The sequence below is a fragment of the Nycticebus coucang genome, chromosome 18, assembly GCF_027406575.1.
Source record: "Nycticebus coucang isolate mNycCou1 chromosome 18, mNycCou1.pri, whole genome shotgun sequence".
NCBI classification, from domain to species: domain Eukaryota; kingdom Metazoa; phylum Chordata; class Mammalia; order Primates; family Lorisidae; genus Nycticebus; species Nycticebus coucang.
The window spans coordinates 62,338,959-62,351,568 of record NC_069797.1 but is presented as its reverse complement, the minus strand read 5'-3'; the positions used below and the strand labels follow the sequence as shown (position 1 = coordinate 62,351,568).

Sequence of the window (12,610 nt, the reverse complement as noted above, 5' to 3'; positions counted from 1 at the left end):
CAAGACAGCATGGTACTGGCACAAAAACAGAGACATAGACACTTGGAATCGAATTGAAAACCAAGAAATGAAACTAACATCTTACAACCACCTAATCTTTGATAAACCAAACAAGAACATACCTTGGGGGAAAGACTCCCTATTCAATAAATGGTGTTGGGAGAACTGGATGTCTACATGTAAAAGACTGAAACTGGACCCACACCTTTCCCCACTCACAAAAATTGATTCAAGATGGATAAAGGACTTAAATTTAAGGCATGAAACAATAAAAATCCTCCAAGAAAGCATAGGAAAAACACTGGAAGATATTGGCCTGGGGAAAGACTTCATGAAGAAGACTGCCATGGCAATTGCAACAACAACAAAAATAAACAAATGGGACTTCATTAAACTGAAAAGCTTCTGTACAGCTAAGGAGACAATAACCAAAGCAAAGAGACAACCTACACAATAGAAAGGATATTTGCATATTTTCAATCAGACAAAAGCTTGATAACTAGGATCTATAGAGAACTCAAATTAATCCACATGAAAAAAGCCAACAATCCCTTATATCAATGGGCAAGAGACATGAATAGAACTTTCTCTAAAGACGACAGACGAATGGCTAACAAACACATGAAAAAATGTTCATCATCTCTATATATTAGAGAAATGCAAATCAAAACAACCCTGAGATATCATCTAACCCCAGTGAGAATGGCCCGCATCACAAAATCTCAAAACTGCAGATGCTGGCGTGGATGTGGAGAGAAGGGAACACTTTTACACTGCTGGTGGGACTGCAAACTAGTACAACCTTTCTGGAAGGAAGTATGGAGAAACCTCAAAGCACTCAAGCTAGACCTCCCATTTGATCCTGCAATCCCATTACTGGGCATCTACCCAGAAGGAAAAAAATCCTTTTATCATAAGGACACTTGTACTAGACTGTTTATTGCAGCTCAATTTACAATTGCCAAAATGTGGAAACAGCCTAAATGCCCACCAACCCAGGAATGGATTAACAAGCTGTGGTATATGTATACCATGGAATACTATTCAGCCATTAAGAAAAATGGAGACTTTACATCCTTCGTATTAACCTGGATGGACGTGGAAGACATTATTCTTAGTAAAGCATCACAAGAATGGAGAAGCATGAATCCTATGTACTCAATTTTGATATGAGGACAATTAATGACAATTATGGTTATGGGGGGGGACAGAAAGAGGGAAGGAGGGAGGTGGGTGGGGCCTTGGTGTGTGTCACACTTTATGGGGTCAAGACATGATTGCAAGAGGGACTTTACCTAACAATTGCAATCAGTGTAACCTGGCTTATTGTACCCTCAATGAATCCCCAACAATAAAAAAAAAAAAAAAAATTGCTAAGAGAGTACATTTTAAATGTTATCACAAAGAATTATAAGGATGTGAAGTGATGAATATGCTAACACCTTCATTTAATCATTCCACATGTATACATATATCAAAACATCATATTGTACACCATAAATACACATAACTTTTCATTTGCCAGTTAAAAAATTAAACTTTCACTGATCGAAAAATAAAATAAAATACACTTATATACAACAGATACCCCCAACTACACGGTAAAACTAGGACTTCATTAAGCTCAGCATAGATTGCTCTTTCAAAAGGATTCACCATCAATACATGCTTGTCTCAAGATCTCCTGGAATGCCTTGTTGCTTAGTGGAATTCCAGCACTCAAGAATTTGAAGCACAGTTCATTTGCAGGCATACTATCATTTCTGATACTTTTAAGCACTGTAATCTCTTTAAGTAAATCTGTAAATACAAGAATAATATAGAACATATGATGAAGCTGGGATAAAGCCCTTTTTAAAACAACACTCACAGCCTAAAAAGAGGTGGACATATTGTAGGAGGAATTCTGGGTTAAAGGACATTTAAAACATATCAATGGACTTTGTTTTTAGAAGTCAGTCAAGCAATAAAGAAAATTTAACATACCCCTACCCAAGTAAAAATTCAGTTTCTACAAAATTTTTGTATTAAGTCCACTTTTATTCATCACTTCCCCTCAAAGGTGTTTTTACTACGTGCTCTGGTCTTTCACAGACTGCAAAGGTTTTCAAGAACAGGTGGTAGCTTTTTAAATGAGATCAAGAAGCAGAAATAGAAGCCAAGTAGTTAGGGAAAGGACATTTTTAAAAAATATAAATCTTCTATAGACCAAAAAACAGTCACACATTATTTCAGCATTAGAGGGCCTTTCTCCCTTCTAGTTTTATGTGGACTATATGTTTTTTGTGCCTTCCTTAACTTGTTTCACCATAGGTGAGGAAAATAAGCATGTGGATATTGAGAGGAAATTGCATTAGAGTAATGGAGGGATGTAACTTTTTAATGAAGTACATACTGAGGCAAATTATTTGCTTTACAGAAGTAATATTCTAGGTATGTAATTTTTAATAATTCATTATACTCACATAGATTAAATTGGAATAAGAAAGCATATCACAATATTTCAGATAAAGCAAAGAAAATTTAAGGAAAATATTGAAAATACAGGAGGAAATAAACTATATTTTAGAAAACTCAGAGTACTCTACAAATGACCATATGAACTTGTTTTTAATTTTAATGCTTTTACTATACTTACTGTTGAATGGTGTTGATGGTTTAGCTGAATCAGTTAAAAGATTACTTACAACTTTTAAGATCATTTTTCCTTCTGCAAAGTTAAGAAAGAAAGAGTATTTTAAACTCATCAAGATAGGGATCTGATATTGCTTCAATATTATTCCATTCAGCTTTCGAACTTCTGCAATCATAATGCATAGTACGAAATACATTCAGATTATAAGCACACCCAAGACACACAAACAGAAATACAAGAGAAGAAACTGATAAAAGAAAAACAATTTAAGGAAATAGTAAACATACAGTAAAGAGGATCAAAAAAGTCAAGAGTTATAGTTATTAACACATACAAACCACTAGCATAAATTATCTCAAAAAAGAAAAATTACAAAGATTATTAATGAGATAGAGCATGACTGCAGATGCTATAAATATTACAAAAAGGCTAAGATTTATTATTAAAAACTTTATAGCTTTATAGCAATAAATGTTCAGACAAAATATCTAAATTCCTAGGAAAAAAAAACTCACCAAAATTAACTCAAAAATAAACAGAAAACCTAAATAATCCTATAACATGAAAGAAGATGAATCAGTAACCAAAGATCTCCCTAAAAAGAAATGTTAGGCTCAAATAACTTCTTTCGTGAATTCCACTAGACAAGAAAGGAATATGCAATTTCAATGCAATATAAACTATTCCAGGGTTTTAAAAAAGAAAGAATATTTTAAATTTATCAAGATAACCTGACACCAAAGCCCAATAACACTCATATAAAAAAAGGAAATTGTAAGAGAGTCTCATTCATACATAAAGCTATATTAATCCTAAACAAAGTGTTAGATAAATGAACCCAGCAATATATAAGAAGGATAATACATCATGATCAAAATGGGTTAATTCCAAAAATTCGTGTTGTATTTAATATGAAAAATTTATTAATATAATTCACCACACTAACCAATTAAAAGAGAAAACACACATGACTTTTCTTAATATGTGTATGTAGATGCATGAAGATTGTTTGGAAAATTCAAATAAAGCAAATAAACAAATATAATAAATGCAAACAAGGATTAAAAGATAATTTCCTTACCCTGGTGAATGGCATTTATGAAAAACCCACAGTAAACATCATACTTGTTGGTGAAATGCTAAAGGCATTCCTTTGATATCAGGTGCAAAACAAAAATACCCATTACACCACCTCTACTAAAAGTATTCCAAAGGTCTCAGCCCCAATACAGAAAGAGAAAAGAAAAATGAAAATATAAACAAAGAATAAATTATGAAATTATACTTTAGGAAATATAACATGACCATGAAATGGAAAACACAGTACTATAAAGATACATGTCTCTCAAATTAAACTATGTCCAAAAATCTCAAGGGATTTTGACATACTGTTTCTAAAATTTACATGAAAATGGAAGGGTCTAAGAATATGAAAGATAGGTCAGGCTCAGTAGCTCATGCCTATAATCCTAGCACTCTGGGAGGATACCTTGAGCTCTGGAGTTTGAGACCAGCTGGAACAAGAGCAAGAACAACAAGCAAAGACCCTGTCTCTACTAAAAATAGAAAAATTAGCTGGGCATTGTGGTAGGCACCTGTAGTCCCAGATATTTGGGAGGTTGAGGCAGGAGGATTGCTTGAACCGAGGAGTTTGAGGTTGCTGTGAGTTAGGCTGATGCCATGGCACTCTAGCCTGGGCAACAGAGTAAAACTGTGCTGGCCCTATATGCTGGAGGTGGTGGGTTCAAACCCAGCCCCAGCCAAAAACTGAAAGAAAAAAAAATGAAAATAAAATAAAAGCCAAGACACCCTTAAAGAACATCAAAATGGGACAATAGTGGAGCCCGATCTACTACATATAAAGTTTATTTTAAACCCACAGTTAATATGATGCAATGGTATATTTCAAAACTATTAAGAAAAGAATATAATTGTGATAGATGTATTACTTAGTCAATGTAGGCATTTCACATTGTATATCAAATTAGTACACTGAACCCCATAAATGCATCAATGTACAAAGTTATGATTTCATAAAAACAAAACAAAAAAATTAAAAAATTAAAAATAAAATAAAATAAAAGCCAAGACACTTTTTTTGTGTATGTGTTTAAATTTTGTTTAATTCGTTTTCTACTTATGTGACTTAAGACATTTGAAATATAGATGGTCATTCCCTGTTGCTTACTTCATAGTGTTGCTGTACAGATAAGAGATAATGAATATAAGAAAATAGTTAAAAACATAAAGTACAAATGTTATTTATAAAACCTTTGAAACATACCCCTTAATTATCTGGGGACAAATTATCCTCTCAATTTTTATAATAGATATTTACTCAGATACTAAGGCACAGTAGCAAAATTCTTTGCAAACTAGAAACTACTAACTAGTTTTTGTTTTTTTTTTTGTTATAAAAGTGATTTTAAGATACTTAATTCTATTTTTTTCTCCTGGTAAAATGAAGCAATAAATAATAAGCCAAGACACTCTAAAAGAACATCAAAATGGGACAATAGTGGAGCCAATAGTGGAGCCTTTATACTACAGTTAATATGTGGCACTGATAGGACAGAAAAATAGACCAATAAAAGAAACCATGCATATATACATATATATTTGATAAAAACAGAGTAATATTACAAGTCAATGAGAAAAGAAAAGTTTTCTCAATAAAAGGTATAAAAAATAAAATTGAGCCCCTACTTAACACCACAAGTTAAGTAAAACTTATAAAACATTAAAGTCTTATCTACATAGATTAAAGACATAAATGTGAAAGACAAAACTATAAAGCTTTCAGAACATAATACAGAATAATCCTTCCACAATCTCAGGATGGGACAAGATTTCTCAAATAAGACATAAAATATACTAATAACTAAGGTAAATACTGACAGATGTGAATACATTAAAATTAAGAATTTTCACCAAAATACACTATAAAAAGTGAAATGACAAACCACAGATTGAGAGAAAATATGGGCAAAATATAGTGCTAAAGAGCATATCCAGAATATATAAAGAATTTTTTTTGAGAAAGAATCCAACTCACACACAGACTCCTTATGATCACATATACTAGATGAAATAGACATTCAAAAATATTCAAAAGAAAGGAAAACCCCAAGTTGCAAGAAGCAAGAGAGAACCTAAAACCAGATTGACAAGTTCATAAAATGACACTGGGAGTACTCAGGGGAGGCATGATAGGTAGGTCCAGTATTAGGTCCTGACAGCTAGGGGTGGGGTTTAGATGCTGCCCATTCACAGTCAGGAGACATGGAAACCTCTGCAAAAATTAGTCTCTGAAGGGTTCCCCTCAGTAAAAAACTTAAGCCCAAGCTTAACCAGCCCAAAGCCCTGAATGGAAAAGTATTCTATGAGAAATTTAAAACTCAAGATTAGAGGTCCTCAAACTGCAGCCCGCGGGCCACATGAGGTGGTGTGATTGTATTTGTTCCCATTTTGTTTTTTTACTTCAAAATAAGATATATGCAGTATGCATAGGAATTTGTTCATAGTTTGTTTTTTTTTAAACTATAGTCCGGCCCTCCAACGGTCTGAGGGACAGTGAATTGGCCCCCTGTTTAAAAAGTTTGAGGACGCCTGCTCAAGATTGTAGAATGGATGGATATGGATCTGAATTTATCATTTCCACACTAGATGAAATCTCCAAGCTGTGAAATTACCCTAAAAACAGATTTTAGACCAATGTTACCTTAGAAGTTCTGCCAGACACAAATATAAACATGTCCAAATCTTAAGGTTCACACAGCTTATGCCATAATTTTTTAAAAATCTTTTTTTAAGACAGGCTCACAAAAATTACAAGCCATACAAGGAAGCAATCTAGTCTGGAAAAAAAAAAAACAAGATAGTAGATAAAATTAAGAGAAGGAGTATCATAATAATTCAATATAACTGTAAAAATGTATTAATTTTTTTTATTTTTTTGAGACAGAATCTCACTCTGCTATCCCAGGCTAGAGTGATGTGGCATCACAGCTCACAGCAACCTCAAACTCCTGGGTTTACGTGATCCTCTTGCCTCAGCCTCCAGAGTAGCTGGACTATGTGGCTAGTTTTTCTCTTTTTAGTAAAGACAGGGTCTTGTTCTTGCTCAGTCTAGTCTCAATCTTCTAAACTCAGGCAATTTCCACCTACCTCAGCCTCTCAGAGTGCTAAGGTTATAGGTATGAGCTACCATTCCCTGCCGAATTTCTATAAATTGATATTAAAAAAGGAAATCCCAAAATAAAAATGAGTAAAAGTCTTGAATCCTAACTGTGCATTTCATTAAACAGAAAATTGAAGTAGCTAAAAAATATAAAAAATGCTCAATCTCATTACTAATCAAAGAAATGTAAATTAAATCTAAATTAGACATCTTCCTATCAGATTAGGAAAAAAATAAAAATAAATATAACAATAACCAAGTGTTGGTTAAGATATGGAACCATAGGAATTCTTAAGCATTATCAGTGGGGGTGTAAATATTTATATCTACTTTGGAAATGTCTGATACTATTCAATAAAGTAAAATATGGATATACATACCCTACAACCTAGTAATTCTCCAAGGAATAATCTCAAAGAAGCTCTTGCACACATATATCAGGAGATAAATAGATTCATAACAGATTAGCCAAAACCTAAAATATACTCTTAATTTATCAGCAGTAGAGCTCATTAATTTTAAAGTTGTGGTTTATCTAGGCAATGAAAAACTAAACAACAGTAAAAATGAAGAAATCATAGCTACAATGCATCTGTTTAAATAAATTTCACAATGCTGAGATAAACAAATTATAAAAAATATTTAGTAATTATTCCATTTATATAAAGTACAAAAACAAGTGAAACTACACTAAATATTTTTTAAGGATACATACATAGCAAGCTAAAAACAAAAGCAAGAAAATGGTTATCCCAAATATCAGGATAATGATTATCTCTGTTTCAGAATGAAGGGAATAGAATCATGGGTGGTTTACATAACTTTTAGAGCACTGAAAATGATTTAGAATTAACATGGTTAAAGTTATTCCTTGAACTATAAACACATTTAATATACTACCCTGTTATGTTAAATATATTTTATAACAAAATTAAATAAAGAATTAAAATTGGAGACTCAGTGCCCATAGCTCAGTGGTTACAGTGCCAGCCATATGCACAAGAGCTGGTGGGTTTGAACCCAGCCCAGGCCTGCTAAACAACAATGACAACTACAACAACAAAAAAAAAAAAGTAGCTGGGCATTGTGGCAGGCACCTGTAGTCCCAGCTACTTGGGAGGCTGAGGCAACAGAATCGCTTAAGCCCAAGAGTTGGAGGTTCCTGCGAGCTATGATGCCATGGTACTCTACTGAGGGCAACATAGTGAGACTCTGTCTCAAAAAAAAAAAAGAATTAAAATCAGATATTTCTTATACATCTGAGTGTACATATTAAGCTTCACATTTCTTACATAATGTTTTCATATTGTTTACATATTGCCTTTCTGTATTTTCTGGGTTCTGGAGTCTGGATTCTGTTCTCCTCTAGGGCAAAGACTATTTTACTTATCTATTTAAATTCTGAGGCTAGCACTAAGCTTAATATTAATAATAATAAAATAATAAAAAGAAAATATATAGCAAATGAAAAGCAGCAGAATTCATAAGACAATTTGTACTTCCGGGTTCCTCCAATTTTTCCTAAATAGCTCAAAAGCAGCAAAGTCCACAGCCACATTTCCAAATCAAAATCTTAGTATGGTGGTTTTAGCGTCTTCCAAAACATTCTTGGGTTTTGGATACACATTGGAGGTTTCCTAATAGCTTAAAAATATCATGTTAAATGCCTTCAAATCAGCCAGTTGACAACTATTTCACAAGCTGACACAGATATTTTATGAAATGCCAATAAAAAAACTTTAAACATAATCTTTGCAAACAAATCATCATGAAGAAAAGTCAAAAGCAAAAAAAAAAAGTGAGTGAGAGAGAAAGAGCGAGAGTTCTCAGAGGTCAATGAATTATATAAATAAGTATGTATTTATGGACATATACCCTTAAGAAATTCTATTTGCTGATGTTAAACATCAGAATATAGAATTTTACTACTGGAAAAGTGATGAAAATTCATCATTTCCTCCATTATCCTTTTATCCCAGCACAAATTACATTTTCTCTACTCCTCTTCTGAAGCAAGCATGGACCACATAAAGGAAAGAAGTTCACTGCAATGATCATATGACCTCTCTTGTTTTATGATTTAAATATTTGTTGTTAAAGTCACATTATAATTTTTAAATGAAATTCACCTATAATCTCTATAATCCAAATATTAACCATTTCTATTTTTTCCAAGTTCCTTTGTAGATACACATGTAAAGTATTTCTATTTATGAAATTATAGTTTATGTATTTTTCTGCATGTTTTACTCTCAAACATATATGTTATTACAGTTTTCATATTCAATGGCTACATAGTTATATTTTGAGCAGATGATTATCATAACTATTGGACATCTAAGTTGTTCTCAAATCACATCATTGTTTGTAGCCAACATGTGTTATGTAACAGAATTAAGACACCATCAGCAGCAAACAGTCACACACACTCTTTGAAGTCTTAATGCTATATTGGTGTTTAACAAGAATTAAAATTCATGTATTGGAGAGTCAGTGAAATGTTTATTCATGCTTTAGCATGTACTAAGCCAAATAAACACATACAAGAGTAAAGGTCTCATCCCAAAGGTCTCATGGTGAAAAAATGTAACAATTTAAGGGTTTGAATATTCAATCAATATATCTAAAACTTCCCTGGTGGGCAAATATTAACCATAGTTAACATGAGGGAGAATGAAGAAGTTGCAATATTGAGAAATGAAAGTTTTATTTGAAATGATACAGGAAAGGCCAATAACTAATTGCAACCCTGTTCTTGCAGTTAACTAGGGCAAGTACTTAGAAAAGTGCTATCTCTGCCCCATCTCTGATGTATCCTATGGCCAAGTACCATATAAATTCTCTGGCAAAGTAAGTAGGACCATGTTATACATGTCTTCTGACCATTCCAGAAGTCACTTGCTAAATCTCACACCTATCTTTCAATATTCTATCTAGTCTAAAAATTATGTGACTCTAACAGTGGTAAGATAGCTAAGATTATATTTGGCATCAAAAAAGCCAAAGCCTGTGGAATTCTGTCTGTAAGAATATCTTATCTCTAAAATCCAGGGTTGGGGAAAAGGAAGAGGAATATTCTGTCATATTTCTTATTTTGATGATTACTCTCTGATAATTAATATTTTGCTTTAATAGTCTCCTGGTCTACCAACTGAGATAGTTGGGCGGGCAATGAACATCTGGTTTTTAAATATGAATACCAAGATTACTTCTATTTGTCTTATCCAAATAAAGGATATTCATATACTTTCCAAAAAGGGTTGTAAAGATTCACAGTGAGCAATATGTGAACCTGCCAGTTCCACAACAATCTCCCAAAACCTACAATGTTACCCATTTTCTCAAAAAAAATTTAACCATCACGAAGGTTAATTTTTTTTTTTGAAAAAATGGGTAACACTATGCTTAGGGAGGCTGTTATGGAACTGGCAGGTTCACATATATCACAAAGTCCCAAAGTTGCAGATACTGGTGTGGATGTTGAGAGAGGGGGACACATCTACATTGTTGGTGGGACTGCAAACTAATACAGCCTCTTTGGAAAGAAGTATGGAGAATCCTCAAAGTTAGATCTCCCATTTGATCCTGCAATCCCACTACTAGGAATCTACCCAAGAGAAAAAAAATCATTTTATCTTAAGAACATTTGCACTAGACTGTTAATCACAGCTCAATTCACAATTGCCAAAATGTAGAAACAACCTAAATGTCCACCTATCCAGGATGGATTAATAAGCTGCGGTATCTGTATACCATGGAATTCAGCCATTAAAAACATGGAGACTTTACATCTTTTGCATTAACCTGAATACAACTAGAATGCATTCTTCTCGATAAAGTATCACAAGAATGGAGAAGCAAGAATCCAATGTGCTCAATTCTAATATGAAGCCAGGAGACGGTCTAACACATGCCCACATAAAACGAAAACTCAAATCAATTTGAGTTTGATTATGCCCAAGGTTAGGGTATATGTAACATATCTTGGGGGTGGGACACAATTATAGGAGGGGCTTTACTTAACAAAAGCAAACAATGTAACCTCATTCGTTGTACCCTCAATTAACATGAAACAATAAAAAATAAATAAAAATAAATTTAACCTTTGTGAATATTTATGTTCTAACAGGAGATTTAAGAAGTACTCACCATCTGTTGCAGAGTTCAGTAATACCTTAAGTTGTTCTTCATTTAAAGGTTTCTCCAGATTCTTCAAGGTAGACGAAAGGTCTTTAATTTCAGCTTGCCCATCAGAGACACTATGAATAATATTCCATGCATCTTCTATTCCTATGTGTATACATTGATGACAAAATGTAAGTATACAGATAAGCACATAACAACCTGACTTGGGGTGGATTTCTTCCTGGTTGGAGATCTGCCCCACCTGCACCTGGTGGAATAATACCACTTTAATTGCATAAACCAGGCCTCCATTTTCCTTTCGTCTCACACTTCAGAATAATCTTTCATCTTTGGCTCTGTAAGCCTTCATTTCGTGCTGAACCTGAGATGGGGAAAAGCCCCTTTGGGAAGCGGAAGTATACCCCATTGGACCCAGCTAAACAGACCCTTTTGGCAAAACAAAAGAAAATGGGAAACCTCTCTGACCCTGCCTAAACTCCATTTAATGGTGAGATGAACACTTATCTAAGACTCCTTTTCTTAACTTTTTTAACTTCTCTTCCCATCCTCTACTCTTAACTTCCTCTTTCCCTCTCCATCTCTGGATCTCTTAATTCTTTCTCCATTTTTTTCCAGCAGGTTTCACACATGGAGGCCTCACTCCCCTGAGAGCCCAGTGCCTCATGTTTGGGGACGCCCTCTTGTAGGCCTGAGCTCTGGCTGGTTCCCCAGCTTCACCCCTCTAGTACCCTACTGTAGGCCTAGACCTCGCTGGCTGGTTAAGGTCAGGTGCAGAGGCCAGGCCCTCTTTTAACCAAAGTCATATGCACAGAGTCCAGGTAATTTTCCAGCACCAGCCCCGATGAGCCAGTCCATTGCCCTACTGTGGGCTAGACCATTTCCAGTAGTTCCATGAGTCAAGTTCACCACCATTCCAGTGCTCTCCCAGAAGCCTGGATCACTATTTTTCCAGCCGGTCTGACTTTTTTCTTCCTCCTCCTACATCAGGTGTCCTCAAACTTTTTAAACAGGGGGCCAGTTCACTGTCCCTCAGACCGTTGGAGGGCCGGATTATAGTTTAAAAAAAAAAAAACTATGAACAAATTCCTGTGTACACTGCACATATCTTATTTTGAAGTAAAAAAACAAAACAAGAACAAATACAATCACACCACCTCATGTGGCCCATGGGCCGTAGTTTGAGGACCCCTGTCATTCTCCCTTTAATCTCATTTCTTTTCCTACCACCAATTTTCGATATGGGCACCACGCAGTCACAGATTTCCCCTTGTTCACCTCTAAGCTGCCTTTTGACTAATCTCAAGCCCCTAAAGCTCTATCCTGACCTCAAACCAAAACATCTCATTTTTGTCTGTAATACTGCTTGGCCTATGTACAAGCTTGGCAGTGGCTTCACCATGGCACCTTTGATCTCTCATTTCTCACTGATCTCAGTAATTACTGTCAAAAATTAGGCAAATGGTTGGAGATCCCTTATAGCCAGGCATTTCTCATACTCCAAAACATTCCTTCTCTGTGTTTGTCTTGCCAATCCTCTCAGATCTTTCTTGCACAAGTGAAACCAGTTTCTCCTGATCCATGTGAATCTTCATTATCTCTTTTGATCCCATGAACAACTCCCCCCTTCACCTCTCCCGACTCACCTTCTG

The 12,610-nt window shown here is 34.5% G+C and overlaps 1 protein-coding gene across 1 annotated transcript in view; it reads right to left on the bottom strand.

Moving 5' to 3' along the window:
- The window catches only part of EFCAB13 (EF-hand calcium binding domain 13), a 135,243-nt gene that overhangs the window by 16,005 nt on the left and 106,628 nt on the right, over positions 1 to 12,610 (bottom strand). Inside the window, exons 22-24 of the mRNA XM_053570499.1 lie at positions 10,965 to 11,105; positions 2,639 to 2,710; positions 1,657 to 1,800 (exon numbers count right to left, since the gene is read on the bottom strand). Of these exons, the coding sequence (XP_053426474.1) occupies positions 1,657 to 1,800; positions 2,639 to 2,710; positions 10,965 to 11,105 (357 nt within the window). The remainder of the gene's footprint in view (positions 1 to 1,656; positions 1,801 to 2,638; positions 2,711 to 10,964; positions 11,106 to 12,610) is intronic.